At 42.3% G+C, this 26,518-nt stretch overlaps 1 protein-coding gene across 2 annotated transcripts in view; it reads right to left on the bottom strand.

Moving 5' to 3' along the window:
- LOC118975412 (nuclear body protein SP140-like protein) overlaps nt 1-26,518 on the bottom strand; it is a 77,827-nt gene that overhangs the window by 31,818 nt on the left and 19,491 nt on the right. The window contains exons 8-13 of one of the 2 annotated variants that reach the window (XM_037029338.1): nt 25,910-26,002; nt 23,787-23,840; nt 17,072-17,176; nt 15,074-15,216; nt 13,867-13,914; nt 7,996-8,111 (exon numbers count right to left, since the gene is read on the bottom strand). In XM_037029338.1, the coding sequence (XP_036885233.1) occupies nt 7,996-8,111; nt 13,867-13,914; nt 15,074-15,216; nt 17,072-17,176; nt 23,787-23,840; nt 25,910-26,002 (559 nt within the window). The remainder of the gene's footprint in view (nt 1-7,995; nt 8,112-13,866; nt 13,915-15,073; nt 15,217-17,071; nt 17,177-23,786; nt 23,841-25,909; nt 26,003-26,518) is intronic. The other variant, XM_037029337.1, reaches the window with a different exon arrangement.

Raw genomic sequence — 26,518 nt, 5'->3', positions numbered from 1 at the left:
TGGAGGTTCCTAAGCCTCTCCTCATTTTTTTGAATTCTCATTTCTTCATTCCTTTCTGGTGGGATGTTTTGTTCTTCCTTCTGGTCCATTCCATTGATTTGAGTCCCAGTTTCCTTTCCATCACTATTGGTTTCCTGTGCATCTCCCTTCATTTCAATTAGTTTAGCCTTCATATGTTCCTCTAATTTGTGACTTTGTTCCTCTAATTTGTGACTATAATCTACCAGTTCTGTGAGCATCCTGATAAATAGTGTCTTGAATTGTGCTTCTGAGAGGCTGGCAATTTCTCGGTCACTTAGAGTTATTGGCTCTGGGACTTTGAGTTCTTCTTGCGCCATCCTTTGGGTTGTTCGTGCCTGTTCCATAGCAGGATCAGAGCCCTAAAGTGTTCACTAGAACAGGGCAACTAAGTCGCTGGGTCGTGACGCTGTATGTGGGGGCGGGGTCAAAGAGGGACAATGGCTCTCACTGGTATTGCAGGGCAACTAAGTCGCTGGGTTGTGACGCTGTATGCGGAACGGGGTCAAAGAGGGACTACAGTATCTCGTCCGCCACCTGCCGCCACGGCCCTCACCGGTGCCGCAGTTGCTGCCGTCACCGGGCCCACGCGTTTCGTCCCACTGCACGCGAGTGTGCCACTGCCGTCAGCCCTCGCCCCCTGGGGCCTGTGTGGTCTGTCTTTCTGTGCGCGAATATGCGCCCGAGGTCTGCCCCGCACCCCAACTGGTTCCCGTCTGCCTGCGTGCCTGGGTCGGGGGCCCTGTCCTGCCCGACCCTGCTCGCTGCTGGCTCCGCCCCTCTTACTGTCCCGTTGATCGGTTAGATGTAGTCGGACTTCCGTATAATTCAATTTTCTGTTCGTTGGTTGTGTCTTTGTTTCTCCAAACCTTTGTTGTATTCAAACTTGGTTGTGGGAGAAGGCACAGTGTTTCCACCTATGCCTCCATCTTGGCGGAAGTCTCTCAAATCTTTTTTTTAAATTAATGGTTTATTTATGCAGTCCCTGAACTCTGACATGGGCCCTGTGAAGCCTTGCTGGGAAATCTCCCCACCCACTTTACACAGAGACAATAGGAGAATATTGGGTCTCCTCAACAAATGGCACTTCTCTCCAGCAAAGCAGAGCAGTGTGTGAGCTGAGGCCCAGAGGTTTTCCTCTGGGAGGTTCGGGTCATGGGTGGTTACCTAAAGCCCTAGGTCCTGGGGAGCTCCAGGTCCTCAGGTAAGACCACAGCAGATCTCCCCAACAAACAGCCCACCTCCGAGACTAGGTAAATGGGACAGACAAGTATGACAGCTTAGTAGCCTTCCTTGTTCTCAGCTGTTCAGTGGAGTGGGTTAGACACCCTCTCTTCTAGCATGATGACAAATTCACCCATTATCTCTAGAGCACAGGGCAATCGAAACACAGTCAAGCTGTTCCACTGAAATAGTGCCAGGATCTATGGTCCATATGACTGGCCTGGGACTGTCCTATGTCTCCTCTTAGCCAGCATGGCCCACTCTATGATATCTTGGTGGTGTCCTCAGTTGGTTGTGGTTCCCATGGCCATCTTTCCGACTGCCCTCTTTCAAAGACACAGATTTCACTGGGTGGACAACACATACACTTTGTGTGCAGGAATGGGGGGGGTGCTGTTAATTCAGATGCTGTCCCATCAAGAAGCCTGCCAACCAGGCTCTCTTTGGGGAATTAAACCCTTGAAAGCAATTTGTTGAGCCATTACAAAAATTGGTTGGAAATACTTTTTTAGTGAAATATTGGTCTGCAAGTAATCTCTCCCATTTTCTAAACTGCCTTTTCATTTTGTTGATTATTTTGTTATTGTTTGGAAGCTTTCTAGTTTGATGTCATCCATTCATGGGGGTCTGGGGCATGTTGTCAACATCTATGTTAGAAAAGTGAATGCCTGTGTTCTGAGTTTACTGGTTGGATGCTGGCTGAGTTGTGTGGTTTGCTGGGTGTGCTGGTTGGGCTTCCTGATCAGGTCAGGCTCCTGACTGTTCTCTGGGGCTTGATGGGTCCACTTGCTGAGCCCTGCCATCACCTCTTGTTGGGTGATGTTTCAGGCTGTATTTTGGGGTATGGAGGTTCCACTAGTGGGATTCTGCAATGTGTCAGGGTTACAGGCTATGTTGGGCAATGGCTCCCGTGTGGGGAAAGTTTCAGAATATTTTCTCTAGTCTGATGTTGTCTCTGGATGGACTTCCTGTTCAGCTGGAGCAACAAGAAGAGTTTCACAATCATACAGAGAATGAGAATGTGACCTGAGATCTTGTGAGGCCAAATGTTGTTTCCTGTAGCTGGCAGTGTTACAGGCTTGGCTTCACAATAAATAAAATCACTGGCTGTGATCTGCTGTTGGACATGGTAACTGACCAGATTCTCTGACTTGGTAGGGCCTCCAACTGCATGATGTAGGTGGATGAAGAGTGGGGATAGGGATGATTCCACAACTGGGCAGCATCACTCTCCTTGTTCTCCCACTGGGTGGGTTATAAAGTACACTCTGTGCTTGAGTAAGTTTACTGGGTAAGCTCCCTGAATGGGTGAGACCACAGGCTGTGTGAGTCAAAAGGATAGCATTGTAGGGTGGGCTCTCTTGTTAGACGGAGTTATAAATCTGGCTCCATATATCACCTGAACCATAGGCTTGCTGGTGTAGCTGCCAGGGTTATCTGGCCAAGCATTTTAAACAGCCAGGACTGAGGCAACACTCAGCAATTGAGTGGGTCTTGCACATATGGTTTTCCAGTTGGCCGGGGTACTAGAATGGACTCCATGGCTGGTATGGTGTGACTTGGGATTGAAATCTGGTAAAACTGCCAACTGAGCTCTCTGGCCAGATAGTATGAGGGGCTCTACTCTGCAGATGGGAAGAACCACTAGTTGGGCTCTTTCTTTAGGAACTGCTATATGAAAAATGCAGTCCACCAAGGTCTGAGTGCTGGGTGCCATTAACCCCACTTTTGCTTGAGTTTCTATTAGTCATCAAGTAGGCAGAAATCACCTAGCTTGTGCCTAAGCCAGACTGCTGAATCACAGGGAGACGTAATGGGGATTATAATACTCGAAACTTAAACCTTTGCAGGTGGTATCAACCTCTGTCATTCCCCTCTCCACCCAAATTATGACATTCTTTTCAACTTAGTATTTTCACTAAAGAAAACTTCAGTTTCAGAGCCTTCCCTCTGGCCTTTCCTAGGACAGTCATTGTTATTGACTAGGTTAAGGAATGATAGGATTAAAAGAGGGTTGCCCAACTGCTATGTGTGTCCTGACTGTACCTTGGGAAATGACTTTTGGATGGCTGAATGGATCAAGTGGACTCAATGTTAGGTGGACATTACCTTACCTCCATAAGTGTACTCTAACAGGTGGTGTTTTGAGTCCCCAAATGTGAACTGGGACACTGTATTAATAACCTTTAAAATTTCTATATATTTTCTTTGTTTTGAGTATGGTTGCTTGAATAAATGGCCATAGGCCCCTTTGTTGAAGAACTTGAGGAACTACTACTGTGTACATTTGCACCCTCCTTTCTGATAAAAACTGCCCTCATTTCGAACAATAGCTTCTGCAGCAAGGATTGGCTGAGGTCTGTAAAGTAGACCAGGAATGTTGCCTTTTCTTTCATGTAGCACCTGAACCATCTGATCATCTTTTAAAAATATCTTTTGGTGGAATACATGAAGCACTATCCTGTTGGCTGCTCTGTCTTGCCTGTGAGAACACCATCTTCTAGGAGCTACTTCCTTAGACATCTATGAGTCAGGGTTGTCATCCTAAGCTTGCTGCTCATTATGGAGATTACTCATCTTTCTCTGATAATTTAGTGCTTCCACATAGCTTAAATTACTCTGGAATGGTAACATTTCCTTTGCTATGAAGGAATCCATATCTGTACATAATTCCTACATTATTCCAGCCTACAGTCCCACCTGAGCATCTTAAGGATGCAGTTGCCCTCTTAACAGTGCATTCCTTATGCTCATTAAGGTGGTGTCTCTGAAGTCTCCTGAGGGCACAGTCACCTGAAGGATGTGTTTTCCAGCTGTAGAGGGTAGGGCCGTGCCATCTTCCTAAGGGTTGTGAGTGCCCCAACTCCATTTTGCTGGCCCTGGTAGGTCTAGAATTTGTTCTTTCACTGTATGTAGTGTTCACTGTGCTTTACAGAAAGCCACTAAAAACTACCAAGAAACATTGCCTTTGGAACTTGTCAGGCTAATTAGTCTCTGTGGCCCAGGAGAGTGTGCTGATAACAGCAGCCTCCACTGCCCATCAGTGGTACCTTGTAACATTGCTTTCCCAGGATCCAGTCCCACACAAATCTCCTAGTCCTGCAGCTCTGCTGAACTGTTCAGCTAGCAGTCTTATCTCTTATATTCCTAGTTTAGTTATGCTGAGAGAACTGAGCATAGTCCTAAAGGAGGACTACGATAGGAGTCTGTACCAATAGAGATAAGAGACCATCTTTTAAGTCAATGAAATCAGAGGAGTCTAGAGTTCAGTGTTCAGGTGCATCTGCCTAGAAAACTGCATTCTGAGCCTCAGGGCTTCATGCTTTCTTTATCAGGGCCTTGACTTTGACTCAAGAGGCCATGCTGAGCTTAGAATTCAGTCTTCTCTGAATTTTTATCATTCTTGAAATTAGGGGTTGTGCTAGGCCTTCCTTACTGCCTGACTTCTAGCTGTAAGTAATAACCAATACATTTAAGGCTCACATGTACTCAATATTTAACACATTAGTGGTGTTTATAAATAGTGACCAAATTATACAGTTCTTATGGTTACTATATCTCCCTTTGTGAATGCTATACAATTGTGTCAGGTAGTATACATCTTCCCCTATATCACATTCAGCTTCTGAAGGTGAATGTTTTTGGAATCACAGTGCTTGAGCAGCACAGGTACTATCAATTTTCTTTCTGGAATTGTCTGGCTAGACAGTGTCCAACTCAGAACTCCATGCCTAAGTGCTGGTTTGCTAAAACCATTATGTTAAGGTGGGCTCCCAAAAGTAACATCTGAGGATAAGTCTCTTGAATACATGATTTATTGTGAGAATTATCTCGGGGGACGGGGTGGTAAAAGAAGCAGGATACCACAGACAGGAAAGCTAAGCAAGGATGTGGTCATAGCTGGACAATAGCTCTAGTCTCAGTCCCTGGGGACATGAAAACATGAGTCACTGAACATAGTTGGTTCAACCTTGGGGTGGGTACCAACCCCCAGGCCGAAGACATGCAATGTTTAGGGTGAATCTGGCTCTATCTGGCCCAAAGCAATACATTGGGGAGAGGCTGTGTTGGCAGCCAACCTCGTTGCAGCTGGGGGACAAGACCTCTGCTAGAAAGCCGTGTGATGTTTCAGGTGCCAACAGCATGCACTGCACCAGTGCACTGTTCTACTTTGTTTCCTGAATAGAGAAGGTCTCTTTGAAATTCTCCATAAATTCCTCCCGGTTTAGGTGTAATTTCTCACACTACAAGAAAAAACAGACAAAAATAATGGCACTCATTTTCATTGTCATTAGACAGCTTGTAATTGATAATGATCAGGACTCTCAACCAGGTTAAGTTTAAAAACGCACGCAGCTAAGAGTAACTTGTTTCCTAAGAGCGTGATTACTTCTTGATGACTAGATAGAAATGGGAACTCTTTACTACTCTTGAGGACTCTTACTCCTTAGGTTTGGGTTGTCTCTTTAAGTGAGAGTTAGAAAAGTAACCTAAGATCTTAGAAACAATCAAATATCACAGATGTCTAAGTACAACCAGTGATCTTCCTTTCACACTGACACTTNTGTAATTGATAATGATCAGGACTCTCAACCAGGTTAAGTTTAAAAACGCACGCAGCTAAGAGTAACTTGTTTCCTAAGAGCATGATTACTTCTTGATGACTAGATAGAAATGGGAACTCTTTACTACTCTTGAGGACTCTTACTCCTTAGGTTTGGGTTGTCTTTTTAAGTGAGAGTTAGAAAAGTAACCTAAGATCTTAGAAACAATCAACTATCACAGATGTCTAAGTACAACCAGTGATCTTCCTTTCACACTGACACTTCTATTCCCCTTTGGTCACCCTCTCAACTATATGGGGAATCACTTGCAAAAGACTGCAGTTTGGGACTTCTGAGAAGTCTCATTAAGTATGATTGGGGAGAGGTAAGAGGAATAATGTGACTTTAGGATGCAGTCTCCTTTGTAGGTGTGGAGGAAGAAGGATGTGATTGTTCTCAATGGGCACCTGTTGCCTTTAGTGAAACTCTCAAGGGGTTCTGGATGCAGGCACACCTTCTGACTCATAGTTCTTCTCCTTGGTGAGCTTAAATCCTTCATGTAAAAACCCACTCACTTCCTGAACTCCTGCTCATCCTGGCTCATCATAAAATATGAGGGAAACCCTAAAAATGGTCCCTAGCACCAGGAAACGAGAGACTCAAGGAAAGAAAATGCAACAAATGCATGAGAGCCACTTACGCTGGGGTCCTGAAAAAATTTGTCCATGGCCTCCTTAAAATCTTTCACTTTGCAGTATTTTTCCTCGATTAGTTTGTTCTTGATTATGTCCAACTTCCTAAGTTTCCCTAGGTATTGAGAAGCCTTTGTGACCTGGTGAAAAATACATCAATAGCAATTAGTAGGAGAGTTTTGACAGAGTTCAATGTCTTCTGTGGATTCCCATCAAATCCAGTAGAAATCCAAGGTGATGATAAAGTAGCTCATGATCTCCCTCCCAGGGGCTTCAGATCATAAATCCCACAAGTGCTCATGTCAAGGTCAGGTAATATCATAGTGGCCTGTATTGATGTTTTTTCATTGTTACTCACATAATTTCCACGTGGAATATTTGGGAAAATGTTGCTCTCTAAATGGTGATATACCTTTAAGAGCAGGAACTCACATTTCTGCAAAAGAAGGAGGCAGTGAGTGAAAAACAGCTTGGAGAGAATGAGCCCAGAGGCAATCAAGCCCACATCATTCTTCTGGAAATTTCCCCAAACTGGTATTGCTCTTGACACTAACAGGTAATGAGTGCTTTTTTCCCCCTGCAAATAGTTTCTGGTGAGTTTTCAGTGTGGCTGAGACACGTTCAGAAGATGAGACATCTTTTGACACCCTCCCCCCTCATCCTGTGACTGACTGACTTCTTACATGTGAGCAGAACAGAAAAGGTTTGGGGTCAAAATCAACTCACCAACTTCTCATGCCCCATGTGCTTTTCCAGGACCTCAGATTCCCTGTAACACTGCAGACTTCGGGAAGTATTTTCTATTGTGCAGAAGGTACAATTCCAACCATTCCTGAGATGTCGGATATAAGTGAGAAAGGGTAAGGCCCAGAAACAGATACCATCACTACAGCTGTCACTGTTCTCTTTAAGGAATGGCCTGTAGGCACAGATTAGGGGTGAAGGGGACATCTTCAGGGGTCTCCAGAATTCTCATGGGATACCTATAGAGGGTAACTACAGGGGGTGAGTGGATGAAAGGTTGAGTCAGGGTGGTTGGTGGGCTCCCCTTTTCGTACCTGAGCTGCTGGGAGCACAAGGAGCCCTGACCACCAATCTGAGCACAAGAGATGGGACCTTAACTCATGGGGAACTTAGGCTTTAATCATGCAGTTGGAATGTGGTGAAATGAGGAAAACAGGCCATGTTTTCTTCCTTTTCTGAATAAGCCCAGAATACAAACAATAGGCATCACTACTCCCATGGAAAGGGGTGTGTGCTGGGAAAGTTCTGGAAAGGACAGTAGCAGTGTGTTGGCCAAGAACCCAGCCTCTGGCCCCTCCTCCCCAGAGGAGAAAGGTGAACATTAACCTCTTGTTGCCAATGTCTTTCAACAGCTCCCAGGATCATGCTGCTGGACCCCGTACCTCCAACCCCACTCTGTCCCCATTAGGAAACAAGGATGAACCCCAAAGGGGAAGGGTACATGGCAGGAGGATTGGTCTATACAAGGAGACAGGAGGCTGCATCTCAAAAACCTCTTTGTGTTCACAGGTGGGAGGTGACAGTCCCCATGAAAGAAACTCTGACAATTTTCACAGCGGAAGAGCTTTTGTCCATCCTGGCAGATCTTGCATTTGTCTGAGTTTTGCTCCTAGAAGACAAAATAATGTCCACATTCCCATGGGCTCCTGATGACAAGCACTGTGGGAATCTAGGGCTCATGGCCTTTGTGTGAACCTGCAGGGACTCTTATGTGTTTCTCTGAGCTGTGAAGGGATAGCATGGAGTGGGGGTTTCAGAAGAAGAATTCTTGGTCTGCTGTAAAGTTCAGAAAGAGGGGCCTGTGTGACCAGAGTGCAGAAGTTTTTTTTTTCCTATAAATCCAGAGATCAGCAACAAAAGAAAAAAGCAAACAAAACATAACCAGAGACATTGAAACTAAGCACACTCTAATGATAGTCAGAGGGTAAGGGGGAGGGGACAGAGTGGGGAAGGGTTTTTAGGAACTACTAGAAAGGACACATAAATAAAACCAAGGGGGAGGGTGGAAGCAAGGGACAGAGGTGGGTTTGACTGGGGAGGGGAAGAGTGGTGGGGGGAAAATGAAGACAAGTGTAATTGAGCAACAATAAAATAATGTAAAAAACAAAACAAAAACCTAGAGATCCCAACACAGAAAGGCAACAAAACAAGAGGATGGTTTCATGGGAATCTGAATCATCTTATTTCCTTGCAGAAAAATTAAGTTTCTGAAACACACTGGTAAATCCTTATGCCTACACATAATGCCTAAAATGAATCACGGAAAGGTGGTATGTTGGGGAATCAATAAGGTGGTATAAACTTTTTGTTTTCTTGGCCGTAGGCTCCCACTGAGTTGAAGGGCTTGGTAGGAATTTCTGCACTATGGATTCTGGGCCTGGAGGGCCTCTGGTTCTTTGATATTGCCTGTGGGTTGGGAAGACCATGGACACAAATGACCATGTCTTGCCAGGGAAGATGGAGCTCTTTGGTTCTGAAGACTGAAGAAGATGCCCCATGACTCAGCGTGGCATGTATGGTAGGGAGCCACCATCTCTGAGTGTCCAGGGAGAGTGGCAAGTGCTTTGTGCTGGAAACAGAATGGGTAGCTCTCTCCCAACCTACACAAAATCAACTGAAACTGGATTTCTTACCAGTCTCAATATGTGTCTTTTAAAAGATTTAATTTCACTTGGAGAAGATAAAATTTGGTAATATTCTCATTCAAGTCTTGACTGTTATTCATGAAACCCAAATAAATTTGCACAGGAGATAGGAAGATACACTGTATTATATACAAACATGTGCACCTGTGACAATGAACTGGCCTGCGACTGAGCTTTTTGTTAATGAAGAAAACACAGTGTAAGGAATAATATTAAAGGTCAATATTAGGTGCTGTTGTGATATCTGGTAACACTGAGATGGCCTCAGAGAGCCTATCTGCACATTCCTCTCTCCACTTATTTCCATGGATAAGGACCTACAGTAAATAATGCTCCTTGTTACCACGGATCCTGCACATCCTGTGATATCAGGTTTCAGTTTCCTGTGAGCCATGGAATCTTTGACACAAGCCAGCCACAACTTCCCATGGAAACCAGGGGGCCACCTCACACTCTGCAGCCCCTTTTTGTCCACTTGGTTCCTGGGGGTGATCTCAGTAAGCCCTGCATGTCTGCCAATGATCTACTTTCTTGGTTTTGGAGGAGATGTGACTAATATCACCTGCCATCCAAATGTGCTGTGACAGATGTTATTACTTGTCATCCCCTCAAATTTCTAGTGGATTTCTCTCTCTCATCAGTAGGGTGAAGAAGAGGGCGGTTAAAGCAGAAACTTACTTTAAAAAATGAAAACCAGCATTTACAAAAGAAGGACAGACTTTTAGGAAGTAGGTAAGCTCATGGTTGCTTTCTTGGTTCTGTCTTCTGAGAGAATCAAGAAGTTTGAGAACACCTTGAAGGTTGTTCTCTCCCAGATAGAAACATCCTGTCTATCTCATGGTCTGTTGGAGAAATTCTTCCCCTCCTGTGACCATCTGAGGTGACACAAATGAGGTTGGCTTGGGAACTGTCCCCCCCATTGATGAGTGCTGGTAGGAGGGTAGTGGGCTGTTGAAGAGCAGGAAGAGGCAGAAATGACAGCATCCACTTTTCTCTATTGTGAACCTTTCTGCTTTCTCCAAACACGTGGGGTCTGTGCCATCTTTCTCTTGGGGTTACTCCCTTCATTCACTGAGGTATGATGTTACCTTTGGTCTTTGTCTTCCAACATTTAGAAAGAATACTCCAGGTTATCATTTTTGGCCATTGGGTTGGCCCCAGATGGTTAAATCACTATCAAAGCTCCAGTTACAGCACTATGTCTCTAGTGCCCCTATGTCCACCCTGCCTCCTGCCTTTATGCACAGCCCTGTGCTCACCCAGCACCTCATCCTGGGCCCTAAATCACCCCAAACTTATCCAGTCAAAAGGTAATGTATTCTCTTTCCCCAACCCACTACATGTTCTTGCCTGGTTCTTCCTTCTCATGAAACGTACACCTTCAACCACAAACCTGAGAATCCATTCTGAGTCCATATTCTGGCTGGTGCCCCACATCCAATGTATCTCCATTTCTTCTCACAGTAAAATATAACCTTTTTTGTTGTTTATGTTAAATCCATTGTCCCCATAGGGTCCACTACAAAGAGGGAAGCTGAGACCCTAAAGAATGGTTCCAACTTAATACATGAAAGAGGGGTCTATTTCTCAAACTCTGTATTATATGTCTAGTAACAACACACAAAGATCAGAAAAGTCCTTCTTGAAAGCATTGGGCAGAGTAATTTCGAACATAACTATGTTATTTTTCTGAATTTAGAAAACAGTAAAGGATGAAAAATCACTAAGAATCATTCTGAGCCTTCTTCTGGGATTTTGGGTGAAAAGTCTTACTGGAATCAAGTGTCTAGTCATTTGTTTTATATCCGAATATGAGAAAGTGCAAGTGCCAAATGACATCTTGCCAAGAGCTGCCATTCAGAGTTCTGGGAGAATCCTGAATCACGTGCCCAGTGGGGGCTGAGACTGCTCCAGCATGGAAGCCTGGGGACAGTTTCCTTCTCCTCACTGTAGGGACTCACAGAGTACCGTCATCACTGTCCAGAAAGTGGTGACCGTCTTCTCAGAAGAGTAAGGAAATAATAAATGTAAACAGTGCGTAAGAATCTTGCATCCATACATTTTAGTCAAGACCAGCTGTTATTTCTTTGGCTGTTGTCTGTTAGCCCAGCTATACATTTGAATTGTGTGAGGAGATTATATGAAATAATAATGTCCTGGTCCCAATGTCAGAGATTCTGACCAACTGTTTTGGGTGGGGTTTAGACATCGGCATTCTCCTTAAATTGTAGAATGAGTACTTGTGTATGAAGATCATCTGGAGACTGTTTAACAATTCTAATGTCCAAGTGATAACCTAGAATAGTTAAATCCAACTTTTGTGTAGAGTGGGATTGGAGCAATGTTATTTTCCAAAGGACTTCAGGTGATTCCAGTACAGCCTAAATTAAGATTTAGCCTGAGCCAGTGTGATTATTAATGCGTGAGAATCGTATAAGTCATTGCTGAATTGGCCTGCAATATCTACCCTAGAAAACATTATTACTAACAGGAGTGAGGGTACTCTTGCTGGAACAGTTGCCTTCTCCTCCTGACAGACTCTTGGCTACTGGGAGTATGACAGAACCCTCTGGATTGTCATCTCTTGTTGAGGGTCCTGAGAATCAAGCACATGTCCCAGAGAGGTCCAACAGCTCCTGCAGCTCTTCTAGGACACCACCCAAATGGTTAAATGAATCCTAGGTCCTCTGTACTCCAATTCTTCTTCCAGAGGGTCACCCCCTCTCCATTCACCCACATCCTAAGATGGCACCTGACTGACTTTTCACAGGAAACTGACCTCTGCACACTACACTCGCAGTGCTTTTGTACCTTCAGTAGATTGAGTTTGCCTCCTTCCCTTCAGTCAGCCTCAGCTTCTATCTTACCCAGGGCAGAGAGGACATAGACTAGTGTGACCCACTGGAAACTGACCCGAGAAATGGTCATATCACAGCCTGTCTCTTGGGTACTCTAGGGTCCCTGCTCCCCAGTAGTTATGTTTACATGGTAGGTAATTGAATTTGAAAGAATCCTTGAGCTCAGGGATATTATTTTAGTATTATCTGTGGACATTGGGCATTTCTATGCACTCAGTAACTGTGTTGAATGAGGAAATAAATGAGTATTGTTTCACCTAGGAAAAGAGAACATTCGTTATCTTTTTAGCAATAATTGGCATATAATAAATGGTTGTCCTAGCTGATTATGTCAGATTACATGACAACACACAGCAGCTGTCACCAGAAAGCATATGTGGCCCTCATCTGATGACAGGAAACTGTTGTGTGGTGCCAAAATTGACACTGAAGTTTCCAGGAACCAGGGACTCCCTCAACAAGAGAAATTTTGGGAGATACAGGGGATCCACCAAGGTAGTAATGCATCCTGAGATCTGCTATTCTGAGTCACTTTGGTTCTTGATGAAAAGATGTAAAATACATGGAAAACTGAACCTGGTTGATACAAAGTGTTGCACCAATGGATAAGAATAGAGCATATGGGTAAGGAGTTGTTGGCTCCTTTAGGTAACCCAGAGAAAGTAACTCTAGGCACATGGAGAATGATAGACCCTTTACAGTAGTCACACACTAGGTCCAACAGTAATTTCTCTTTACTAAACCCGGTAGGTGAAATATCCCAATGTCTGAGAGTTCAAACGACCCATAACATCAGGTAATGTAAAGTCCTGGGCCTCACATTCCCAGTGCTAGATGAAGTCTCAGTGTCCAGCTCTGTGTAAGCTAACATAGAATTCTGAGCATGTTCTGGGTGGCCATTTCTACCTGAAATGTGTGGGAATGGCACCTTGTACCTTCTCCTCCTTCTAAAATTTTTATTCTTGCCCAGTGTTGTAAAAACTACCACTTTGTCCTGAATCTGCATTCATATTATGTATGTGTTTGTTGCTTACATAGGCTTTTTCCACAGAAGGCGAAAAGGAGAAACAACTTTCACAGGTAGAAAGGCGGCCTGCACAGACCCTGAGGTGGAGCTAAAGGAGGGCACCAAAGTAGACAATTTTTCAGGTGTGTCTCTCACTTGAACTATGTCTATCTCTTAAGGGTCCCTCCCCAACAACATCATCCTCATAAAAAATTTGCCAATAATTTCTGCCTGAGAAGGAATTTTGATCATCTGTTTGTTTGTTTTATGGAAGGATGAGAGTATGTAAATAATCAGAGAAGAAATATGCTTAGTTTCCTCTCTCATGAAGTAGTACGTGGTTTCATATATGTCCCAAGATAGACGATCTAATACATGGGTTCATCTTGATGACGGGGAGCAAACATCTTCTTCATTAGATTTCATGGAAGTTAGGAAATAGTGTGGGATTGACTTGATGACTACTTTATAATCTTATTGAGAAAGGTTTTCATATATTCCATAATTATGTTTGCTTTTACAACATTAACAACTTTACAACATCTGCATCTATAGCTAAAACTCAGCTATGAGATCCATTTTATTGGCTCCTTATCATTCCCATCTGAAATGGTTTACAATCCAAGACAACCTTATATACAACCTAATGTTCAATGGGGCAATTCTGAAGGCACACAAAATACACATCTACATATATACATACGTACATACAGATGTACATAGGTACATAAATAAATAAAGGCACAGGAGAGAAGAAAAAGAAACAAAGTTAATTATGCAACTCAGAAACTATAAAGATGATGTAGTACATATACAATCACTTATGAATAAGAACTTGTATAAAGTAATAATCACCTTTTTTTTAATTTCACGTGTAGTGGGAGGTGAACGCAAACATCCAAGCTGAAAGATAAAAAGATCCAACTTGATGCTTAGCCTGTGTTTAAGTTTTGAGAGTCTGGCATTCCAACCTCCTTGTAAATATTTCTACACAAATGTCCAACTGTCATCTCAAAGCCCAGCTGTCTAACTGAGGAACCACCTTCGTCTCCTCACCTGTTCTTTTAGAACCATACACAGAACCCAGAAATACATCTTTGGACATTCTTTCCTTGCTTTTGTGCTTTTTAAAATAACTTCTCAAAGGTTTTCCTTCACCATCTCTGTGGCACCTCTCACTCCCTCTGCATTCCCACCAGTGTCACTCAGACCTGCCTCCTCACACCAGGGCTATGTAACTGACATGCACAGGTCCCACACCTACAGGGTGTTGCTCCCTCTGTACAATGTTGGACACATACAGGACAAACCCTAGAGGGGTCTACAGAGACAAAGGGAATGCACAGAGGGATAAGAATAAGATAGTGTGAGAAAGGCCTTACTCCAGAGTTCAGGGGACCCAGGAAAGGGGTGACCAGGGCAGGTCAGTCAGGGAACATTCAGACAGGAGTGACATGGAACTGAGCCTTGCAGGTTGACTATACATTTCTTGGGCTGAAAGACAGTGAAGTCAGTTCAAGTCCCCACATTGTCTGAGATACTGCTTTAAATGTGTCACTTCACACCTCAGGAGACTCTGTGGTTCTGCACTGTCCATCCTACCAGTTCAAATTTTTTAGCCTGATGTTAAATCCCTCTGCAAACAACCCCAATTGATGGATTATGTTGTATCCCACACAAACCATCTAAAGGACTCACAGAGTCATGGTGACTGTGCTTCTGGTATTTACACCTTCTTTCTTCAGAGTACGTTCTGCCCACTTATTTGACTGTAAACTGTCTTCTTTCTTTTAGTGCCAAAAGTTGTCTGCAAGCACCTGGATCAGAACAACTTTCCCCTCCCCCAGGCCCCTGCAGCCTCTCTGACAGAGCCCCTTTGACAAATGGATGGGTTCCCTTGTACTGAGGTGTGAGTGTGGGAGACCTCTTCCTGTGAAAAGGTTAAAGTCCTGGCCCTCAAGGCTCCGGGCACAACTCAGCATATGTTGGGTGAGCAAATAGTGACCTCATCTTTGACCACAACAAGAAAAGTCACACTTCCTGCCCCCTGTCACTGAAATACCTCCATCAGGTGTTTTAGGGTTTTTCCACCACAGGTCAGGCTGGTCTTCCAGTTACTTGCTTTTTCGTAGCCTCCTCTGACTTCAAATTCCCTGGGAGTGAACCAGTTTCCATCTTCAGTTCTTATGCACTTCCTTGTGGCTCCTGTAAGATCAGGTACGTTGATCCTGACACCTCTTTGTACTCAGTGCTCAGAGGTTGGCCTCCCCACACTTTGGATTTGATGTCAGCCATCTGGGTTCAAGATCAATAGCAGGAGCATCTGGCCTTCCCTTCCATACCTCAGAACCCCCAAATATAGCTTTTAAGTTCCTTCCAGAGAGATTTGCTGCTTTGAATTAAAATCTCAAGTGGGGCCCTGCAGCTCACAGTGGCACTAAGGCAACATCCCTGTCCTGTGTTACAACAATTTTCTCTGAGTTTACTGTCATTATTGAGCAGATATTTTCCCATCCTTGAAATCATGGGTAGCTGATAATTCCCATCCTTGATAATCATGGGTAAAATAATTATGAAATATTAATCAGTAGAAAATTTTACTGAAATGTAAAAGATCATCATATACTTAACAACATAATCATTAGATAAAAGGAAATTAAACCACAATCAAATTCTACAGTCTAAGCACTAGCGTGCCCACTACAAAACAGACAAGACAATAACAAGTGTTGGTAAGAATGCAGAGGGCCTGGAACCCTCAGATTTCACTGGTGAGAATTAAACTGGTGCAATAATTTTTAAAATGTTTTGTTTTTTACCTCAATAAGATAAACATAGAATTACTACGTAATTCTGCAATTCCACTCCAGCGTATATACTAAAAAGCATCTTAAAAATATATTCACAGAAAACTTTCACACAAAATAGTAGTATTCATGACAGCTAAAGAATGAGAAAACCCTACCTGAAGGATAAATACAATATTGTATATCCATGTTATGGCTTACATATGGCAATAAAAATAATGACATATGAGTCATGGCACGGTATGTATGAATCTTGAGAACTTCATGCTAAGTGAAGGAACCAGTGAGAGAAAGGCAGATGTTACATGAGTCAATTGAGATAAAATGCTTAAATAGGCTGATTTATGCACAGAACATAGGTTAATCATTCCTTAGTGTGAGCGATGAGCTGCGGTCGGAATGGGCACTGACAGCTGAGTGGCATTGGGTTTCCTTTAGTGGGGACTAAATGTTGTAAAATTAAATTGTGATGATGGTTTTATAATCTTGTGAATGGACAAAATAAAAAAAACAGTGAATTCTACACTCTAAATGGTGATTTATACATATGTGAGCTGTACCTCAGGGAAGTTGTTTAAAAATAGTTATGATACAAATATTTATTTATATTAGTGTTCTCATAATCATATTAAAATAATCTGATATGAAGTTCATCATATATACAATAAGTGAAAAGTTTTATAATGTTAAAATCAAAAAACACTTTATATTCATATGTAAACAAAAACTCTAAGTCACAGCAGGAGGCAGGTTTGTACTTATTATCCATTTCTTAGATGGAAAGTTTCAGACTCAGGAAGGTCCCAGTCTTCACACTGTCACTCTCAGCAGAGCTGAGGCTGGGATCAGGTTTTCTGATTCCAAACTCTGTGGTCTCCTCACTGCATCTAACACCCTGTCCTGGTGGTGATTACACCGATGGGATACAGGAGATGAACTTGCAGTCTGAGGGCCTCTTCCCTGTTATATCTGATTCAGTGTAGAAAATGCAGTATTTTCCACCCAGAGACTGACAATCCTCAACTTCTCTTTGGTTCTTTGGGCATCCTCACGGGCACTTCCACATGGGGGTGAGCACTTAATATGCTCCACTGCTTAAAGTGTAAAACTATCATCTTAGAGACCCCTTCCTTCTTTCAAGCCACAGTGGGGCCTCAAAACCTTGAATGACAGGAGATTCACATGGGAAATCCACTACTTCATGTGATTCCTTCGCAGATGGGTTCCCAATTAAAGTAAACCTTGAAACTTACCTCGTTCCAATTTTCTCTTAATTAACAGCCCGCACATCTCCCCACAGTCCACATGAAGTATTTGAGCACGAAAATTTACAGACACACACGGCTGCTGTCTTGCCCCTGAAAGAGAAGATTTGTCATTCTGTCTCATTTAACAATTGTACATGGAGAACTTCCTACCATGTAATTATTGTTTCTACAAAGTCATAGGGGTACTAAGGAAACTTTATTCCACAAATCTCCAGTTTCAGAGCCAATCTTTCAGTGACATTTTTGATACATAACCACAGAAAGTCTACCTTCATTACAGCTGTCAAACACCACACAGTCAGAAGGCTTTAACAGAGACACCAGACATCAGTACAACTGTCATAGCTCCCCATGCAGTCAGCCCCAATTCTTACCTGACAGTGACACATGCAGCTGCTGTCCTGGTAGAAGGGAGCTCTGCGACTGAGCTATTTCCCTGAACTTAGGTCACTGGAGGCAAAGTCCCAGACTGTACCTGCCTCTTCCTGTGTGAACCCTGATTCCTGAGCAGAGAGGACAGTGATGGGGTGAACTAATGGAGATGGTGTCTGCCTGCTGTTTGTGTTCACTGCTTTTTCTTATTTGTCCCCCAATCAGCTTTCTCCAGACCTGAAAGGGGAACTCAGGAAGCTCTAGACAATCTGAAAATTGCATGGATGTCTAGACCATTTGTAGTCTGACAATGGTGTGCCCTTTATCTAAGGCTATACCCAATGCTCTGATCATCTAAGTCTATGACCTCATCTTCCCTTGTCCACACACTTCTCTGTTAGGGCTCTTTGGTCACTGAAGGCAGCTGTCCCCAAGGAAGGCAGAAAGGGACCAGCTTCTACCTGCATTGTGATCAGGACAAAAGTGAATGGGGAGATTAATGGTGTTATAGAGACCAACTGTGAGAAATCTGGATTCTGCTCTGACCCTTGCTGGGAATGATGCCTCCTTCTTTCCCCATCCAGCCTGGAAGGTGGAGTCATTGGAGTGCCCAGATGATTCAGATTTGTTTTTTTTTCATGTGTTTTGGAAATGCCTTTGCCCTTTTTATGTCTGACCCTTCTGGATGAAAAATCTGAATGACAGTAGGAGATTATTGGAAAGAAAGATAAAGCTGGAGCCAGTGGAATAGTACACACAGGTTTTGTAACAGGGAAGGAAGAACAAAGATCCAGGCACCTGAGGAGGAAACACCTAGGAAGGCATGGGAGGTGCAGAGGCCTTACTGATATCTGGCATTCAGAGCTGCCCTGCGTCCTCCCTAGAGAATGAAACCACCTGGTCCAGGTCTTTCACCACGGGGATGCTGAGTCTGCCACTTAGCATCTGATCCAAGGAAACAGAGGCTGGTGCTGGCATCTGAAATCCCATGCAGAATGTCTCTGGGCAATGTCCCCCACAGAGACTCTTAGTCATTTGGTGGAGGGCTATGAAAAGAACAAATGTGACCTGGCTGGTGTCATGGACATGAGAGGCAGATTGGATAGATGGTCCTTAGCTGTGACCTTGCCCCCATCTTGCCCCATTAAAAACTGGAAACAGTAAACAGAAGCAAAAGCTCATAAGACCTATCTATACCTGGCCAGTGGCCCAGACTGGAGAGCATGCCTGTGCCCTCACCTCCCAACTGATGTATACACACATCCTATAGACCTCAACAGTGGTGAATACTTTCCTTTTGGGGCATTGTGTTCACTTGTGTCTCTGATACAAACACGGTGACTTGCACCATAGGAGTGATCACAGGATCCTAAAGGAATTAAGGTAGAAAGGATTTGGTAAATGCTGCAGGAAACAAATGAATGGATTGGGAATCTGCCCACCTTGGTGATTTTAACCAGAGTTTCTGGTGGAGGTGTGTTCTCCTGGGAACACTGCAAGACTCTGCTGGGTGGCATGAGCTTGTTGGGAGACAATTTTCTGTGGCATTTCCATGTGCCTCAGGGTTTGTTTTCAAGAAATTTTGATTTAATAAACAGTGTTGCAAGCTAGAGTTAATGTTGTTACCTGATCAGTATAAAATAGAGAAGATCTCACCCCTGAAATGTTTTGGGATAGTGGATTGTCCCTCCTCTCCCCAGGGGAGAGCTCCTTAAATTCCAGGGTGATGGTCATGTTCTGTATCTTCATAAAAATTGGATTTTACAAGAGAATACTTTAATCATAACTCTTAACATTTATGCATCTCATTATAAATGATACATTTCACGTCAAGAGACAAAGAAAAGCACTGCAGAAAAGTATTGCCATGTAGTTAATACTCTGCATGCTGAAGGGGTTGGAGAGGAATGTACTGATGCTTTCAGATTGAAATGTTTCAAACCTGAGGATGGTTAGTGGATGGATGGGAAAATGGATAGATGGACAGAAATGTGATAAAGTAAGAGCAGTGAGTGTTAATTTGCATTGATGGAAAAGTATTCTGATGTTTATGGTAAAATATTTCAAGTTTTCAGTGGCCCTAAAATTTTCACAACTTGATAGTTGGAAAATAAGATTTTGGCAAGAAAAGAAGCTATTAAGCAAAAAAATGACAGAGGAACTACAAAAATGAAATCATCACCCATGCACAATACATTCTGAAAGACAACCATTAACCACATTGGCATACTGAAGAGATATTTCTATACAACCACTATGGAAAACAGTATGGAATTTTCTCAGAAAACTAAAAATGGACCTGCCTTTTGATTCAGCAATTCCACTGCTGGAATTATATCCTAAGAACCCTAAAACACCATTTCAAAAGAACCTATGCACACCAATGTTCATAATAGCACAATTTACAATAGCCAAAAGTTGGACAATGCCCATCAGTAAATGAGTGGATCAAAAAACTATGGTACATTTACGCAATGGAATTCTATGCAGCAGAAAGAAAGAAGGAGCTCCTACCCTTTGCAACAACATGGATGGAACTGGAAAGCATTATGCTGAGTGCAATAAGCCAGGCAGTGAAAGACAAATACCATATGATCTCACCTTTAACAGGAACCTAAACAACAATACAAACAAACAAGCAAAGTATGACCAAAGACACTGGGAATTCAGAATAGGCTGACAGGACCAGAGGGGAGAAGGGAGGGAATTTCAGGGGAAAAGGAGAAGGATTCACAGAAACTAGTATAAAGGACACATGGAGAACAATTAAGGGGGGTGGAAATGGGAGGTAGGTGGGGAGCTTGGCAGGGTGGGCTGGGCTGGGAGTGGGGCATGGAAAACTGTACTTGATCAATAATTAAATAAAAAATATTTTTTAAAAATTCTTTCAAATCGAAGGCAAATTAGCATATACAATACTGGCGGGTTTGCCACATAGAAAGTCTACTAAAATAAACAGGTATTAATTCCACTAGGTGCAAAGTGAAACCAAAGGAAAGAAACAATAATAAGTGTATAAAATGATGAAAAATTCTTTTGAAGAAATATATACTACAAAATGACAATAGTTTTGAAATTTATGACTGAAAGGAAGTAACAAAATGTTAAACAATAGTGATGGAGATTAAAGGTTCAGTCTGAGAGTATTTGTGCTGAGATCCTTGACACCTTTTGAAATTAGGGCATAATTGAAGAGATTGCAGAAATTCTATCTCCAAATTCCAAACCAGAAGAGAAAAATGGTGGAATATGAAATTATTTCTCAATCTATCAGAATGAGGAAAAAAGACATAAAAGCACCCAAAAGAAATGGTTAACAAGAACATAGAATACATAAGTCCACGTATATCAGGAATCATAATAATAATAATAAAATCATATTAAAGGATCAGATTTATCAGAAAAGCTTGCAAGAGGCAAAGTGTCATTATGAGGCACAACATAAACTGCATGGGGGACTTAATGAAAAGGCAGTGAAAAACATAAAACGTAAAAGTTAATGTAATAATACTCCCACCCTGAATAAAGATTTGAAAGCAAAAAGCATTCAGAAGGTAAAAGAGGAACACCTGGTAGTTTTAAAGAAGAAATTCAAGTAAGTAATAACAGTCAGGAATAGCCTCAAAGTATTTCAAGTAAAAAAAAGAACAAAGAGGAATTGTCAAATACACAGTCAGGTGGGAGCATTTACTACATCTCTACATGACATGATGGGACGCGAACAACCTAATTGATTGTGCATCCAGGAGGTTAAACAACCAAATTGTGCTTCATGAAGAGAATGTATATGGGGAGAAGCCAGATCACCAAAATAGTTCAAATGTGCATAATTTTAAAGTACAACATTTATAAATATCAAGCACACATTAGATTCCAAAGAAACTCTCGACAAATTTTTAAGAGATGTATTCTTAGTACTGTATTCTTCATACTATATTCTTCGTACTGTATTCCAGCCATCCACTTTTAATTCCTCATGTACTAAGAGAACATCTGCATTCTTGGAGAGGTCAGAGTCCAGACAAAATACCATAGTTCATAACCTCACTGATAGCTGGCAGGAGTACCTGTATCGGATGTGATGAGTAAGATGTGGGAAGTGGGGAACACTAGGAAAGCCTCTCACAGGAGGGACAGATCTCTGAGGGAAGGTAGAGTTTGCTCTTCTCCATTTCCCCTTTGGACGGCCTAGAGCACATCTAGGTGGCTGCGCAGGCATCTTGGACAACGACGTGGTCTTCAAAGTGGCTAAATGGAGAGAAAGAGGAAGCTTCCAAATACACAGGGCCTAATACAGCTAAAACCATTTTGAAAAAGAGAAAGAAAATTATAGATCTTAGTACATGATTTTAGGAGTTATCATAAAGCTGTAGTAATCAAGGAAATAGAATATTGATTTAAAGATAGACATACGGAAAATAGAACAAAAAAGAAGTGGAGAAATAGACATCCCTAGTTGTATGGCCAAATGACTTTTGGCTATAAGACAAAACGTCAAAGCAATTGAGTCAACGTAACAGGATAATCTTCAGTAAATGGTGCAGGGAGCATAGTATATCTACATGCTGACCCCCAGAGGCCTTACTTAATGTCATATGCAGAAATTAAACAGTCCAAACTGTATATCAGATACCAATCCGATGGCTGTCAGAGGGGAGGGAGGATAAAGGGACTGGATGAAAGAAGGGGAGGGGATTACCTATCAAACATACATGCATAACACATAGACACACACAACAGTGTGTTGAGGGCTAGAGGGAAGGAGGATGGGTGCTGGGTGGTGGTGGATAAAGGCAGGAAATGGAGACATCTGTAATAGTGTTAACAATAAAAATAAAATTAAAAAGAAACACATTTCAGATTCTGGGGATTGCACATGGACGGCTCTGTTTTTGCTGGTATAAAATTCTCAAGATCCGAATAGGTCTCCCATGTATGTCACGGGGATCTGCACCATTAGACAAAAGGCTCCTCCACGGATCTTCCCTACATAACCACATACCAATTTTTGGCGCCTGCCGAGACGGCTGAGGGGATCAGTAAGTCACACACATAATCTCATCACTGAATCTTTCTGTGACTGAATACTCTGACTTTTCTTCTGAGGTTCTAGCAAAAGGTCATTAAGCCACATTCTTGATCATTCTGCAGAGCACACTTAATCTGACAGTGAATTTGAACTTTAGACTCTTTTGCAACCTGAGTAAGCCAAGAATAATCCAAATCAAGTTCTGATTCTCTCTCTTTTTTTAAGAAAAACAGTTTTCCCTTCGGTTTATCTCTTTCCTCTCACATTTTATTCAAAGCAGCAAAAAGAACACTGCTGCATTCTTATCACCTAGAAATCTCTAGAAAGCTCTGCTTTCCACATATCTACAGAACAGGGTTTCCCCATGCTTTTGGTCATTTTATAATAAGGATCTTCTTCCAATTCCCAAACACATGTTTTTTTTTTATTTCCTTCTGACCCTCACCAGTCACACCAGTTACCTCTATATCTGTCCTGTTCAGAATGATTTACATTTTCTCTGAGACAACATAGGTTTTCTTTCCCACATTCTTCTCTCCTTCTGAGTCCTATCTAGGTCTGCTATATCCATGCATCTAAGAACAAATTGCTCAAGGCAATCTAGGCTTTTACAAATCGTTCTACTGAAATTCTTCCAGCCTCTGCTCACTGCGCAAAGACACTGACAGATATTTAGGATTGTTTTATAACCATAAGGTCCTTATAAAGACAAAGTCTGTATTATTTCTATATTTCTGCCATAACAATTTACTACAAATAATGAATTAAAAGAACAAAATTTATCGTATTACAGTTAATGTCAGTAAGAATTCTGGTAATGCCTCCCTGGAATAAAATCAAGTTTTTTAAGCAGACCTTCATTCTTTTCTGGAGGCTGCAGGGAGATAATCTGTTTCCTTCATTTTTCCCGCTTCCGAAGGTCCCCCAGAGTCCCCCATCCCTCCTCCATCTGCAGAGCCAGCGATATGGCACCTCTCTCACTGGTCCCCCAGAGTCACTTCTTCCTCTCTCCACAGCCAAGAAAGGCTCTCCATTTTTTAAGGGCTATCAAGTACATTGGCATCACCCAGGTAATCCAGGAAAATCTATCCCATTTCAAGGTCCCTAGTTTCATCACATCTGTCAAGTTTACCTGCCATGTGAGCTAACAGATTACAGGTACAGGGATTAGGTCATAGACATCTTTGAGAGAACATCATTCTGCCTAACACAACATTGTAAATAAAAATGATGATGAAACTCTAGTGTTTAAAACTAATTTCTCACATTAAAAGTAAGTAAAATTTGATTCACTCTTACTTCTTCTTTTCTTGGGTGTTTGTAAAGCAGACCTGTTTCCAAGATCCATGAAACCTGGAAAATAACAGATGGTGGTGAGAAAACAGAAATGAATAAGTAGAAGTTACAAGTCTTAGGATGGTTCATACCGCAGAAGACCTGAATATACGAGTATGAGGATGTCTGATTTCTTTAGAAATAAGAGTCTGGAATGGGCCCTGGGTCTTGTTTAATTTCTCAATACGACTTTGAAATATACCTTAAATGCTTCTGTATTTCAGTTTATGCAAGGATCATAGCAGTTCTTTTGTCCTGTCCAGGTGTTAAGGTTTTAATGAGATGTCAGTGACCCCTCAGTTGGGTCCCCAAAGAGCAGGCCTATTCAGTATATTGGTGTCACCCAGGTAGCCTTTTATTTGCACATGAATGCACTTGTGCTGCACTCGTGCCATTGACCTTTTATACCAACCAGCAGCTCGCCAATGCATAATATTTACTGTGCATCATGTAAAATCCCAACAAATTCCTATTTTTTATTTAAAGGAAAAAACAGGAATACTTGAATAAAAGTTTTGTAACAGAGAAAGCTGTTAGTTATCTTTGCTCTTAGGTGTTTTCTGATTCCCTATGCCTTAAACACTTTTGTTTTCAATGTCCACAGGATTTGGAAACGAAGGAAAACACAGCCAATCTTCTGTACTGAGAGAGTGGTAAATCTTATGACTCTTCACATTGTTGAAGGATTTGGGACATAAAGATGTGGTGATGCTCATTTCTGTCTCTTCTCCTCTAAAGGAAGGAGATTGCTGCAAAATGAAGCAAAGACTCACAATCCTTTATCCCATATGCAGAATCAAAGATGTCTTGAAAACCAATAGTTTTTCACAGGTTTGCAGCTAAGTCACTTGGCAAGGGAGTTGGCCTTAGCTGCCAGGAGTCCATGTAGAATCTTTAACTTATTACACTTGGAGTGAATTCACATAATTTGTTGCAGAAACATTAATATATTTGAGAATAAGATTTTGCCCCAGGCACCATTGGGGTCTTTTGTAACATACATGATATAAATCACAGTGCATTTCTAAAAAAATGAAACATTACTATTTTACATTTGTATTCAGAGGTTTTGAGTAAAGGTAACACTCCATGTGATTGTGTAAAGATTCTGAAAACCTCATAGATACAGGGAAGAAAATAATGGCTCCCCAATGGTGAAATCAGGAAGCAATGGTTATCTGGCCTAACTTTGAGGCTGTTGTAAACATAAATAGATATTCTTTTTGGCAAAGCCATGTTCGAACATCACTATATAGGCCAATGTCATGTTGGGGGTCATCTGTCAACAGCTATAAAGGGAACTTAATAGTCATAACCAAAAACTTGTTTTTGTGTCCATAACTAAAAAATAATTAGAGTCTGTTGAATTATGAACAGGTTTGTGACAAAATTGGGCAATAGCTGACTGTCCAGCTGTCTCTGATCTGTACAGAACATGTGCTGAGTACGTGAACATCACTAGGTGATCCAGTACTAGGGGGATGGCATGTCTCTGAGCATGAAGTAAGTAAGGGCACACTGCTGCCCTGCCAGAGCCATCTTGTTAAGCCTGAATTTAAGTGCTTTCTTTCTTTGCAGTTTTATTTACTTTTGTATTTATTGAATTGAGTGGGGTGACATTAGTTAAAAAAATAATATAAGTTTCAGGTGTATGGTTCTATAACGCATCATCTGTACATTGTGTTGTGCATTGACTACCCCAAGCCAAGTTTCCACTCATCAAAATGTATCCTCCTTCACTCTCCTCTACATCTCCCCACCCTGCTGCCACCCGGTGGTCACCATACTGTTTTATTTGTCTATGTATGAGTTTTTTTCCTTTTCTCCCTTCTTCTTTTTTTTTGCTTAAACCCTTTTTTCACTCAGCCCCCTTGCCCCCCTCCCACCTGACACCTGTCATTGTTTTCTCTGTATCCATGAGTCTGTTTCTATTTTGTTTGTTAGTTAATTTTGTCCTTTTCAGTCTTCACAGTGGCCACATGAGAGCAAGGCAGGACTGGGCTCCCACATGTGAGGTATTCTCAGAGGAACAGGAGCCCTGACCTCAGGCTCCTGGTGTCCTGGAGACCAGCGATGGTGGTCCTTACCCTCCTGGTCAGCACCACTTCTCACTGCAGAGCTCCTGGCTTCTGGGAGCTTCTCCTTTGCATTGAATCCCAGAGACACTTCAGGATTTCTCACTGCAGAAAGAGCAAATGTTTCTTGAAGATCTCAGTGTGTGACAAGGAACTCAAAGGAAAAAGTTGGGAAGCTCTGAAAACACAGGGTAGCTTGTCCCTCCCTCAACCCCCCATGATCTGCCTTTTGTATTCACGAGACCTGTAGGTCAGCACTTTGTCATCCCTGTCCCCTGAGCCTGGGATGGAGATACTTCTCTCTCAAGGGCTCCTCTGCATTCTCTGGGCCCTCTGCAATCTGCACTGCATTCTCTTCCTTTCTATAAATGTAACTTTATGAACTTGTGTGTCTGCAACTGTGTTAATATTAGCTCTGCTCCTTTCCTAAGGTGGTCTTACAAATATCACATTGAAGAAGGCAGATCTGTCACTTGGCGGTTTCCCAGGATGACTTTGTGAAACAGAGCCCTGCGCCTCCCCTTAAATTCTACTCTGTCCCGGGCATTGACCTCTTTGTTTTTTTTCTCATAGCCACTAGCCTAATTAACATAAAAGTTAAAATATGAACTATCTTAAATT

This window comes from Sturnira hondurensis, unplaced genomic scaffold (assembly GCF_014824575.4).
Source record: "Sturnira hondurensis isolate 20B ecotype Veracruz unplaced genomic scaffold, ASM1482457v3 Scaffold0020237, whole genome shotgun sequence".
Taxonomy (NCBI): Eukaryota; Metazoa; Chordata; class Mammalia; order Chiroptera; family Phyllostomidae; genus Sturnira; species Sturnira hondurensis.
Note: the sequence above shows the minus strand (reverse complement) of the source record. Positions and strands in the feature narration are given on the sequence as shown.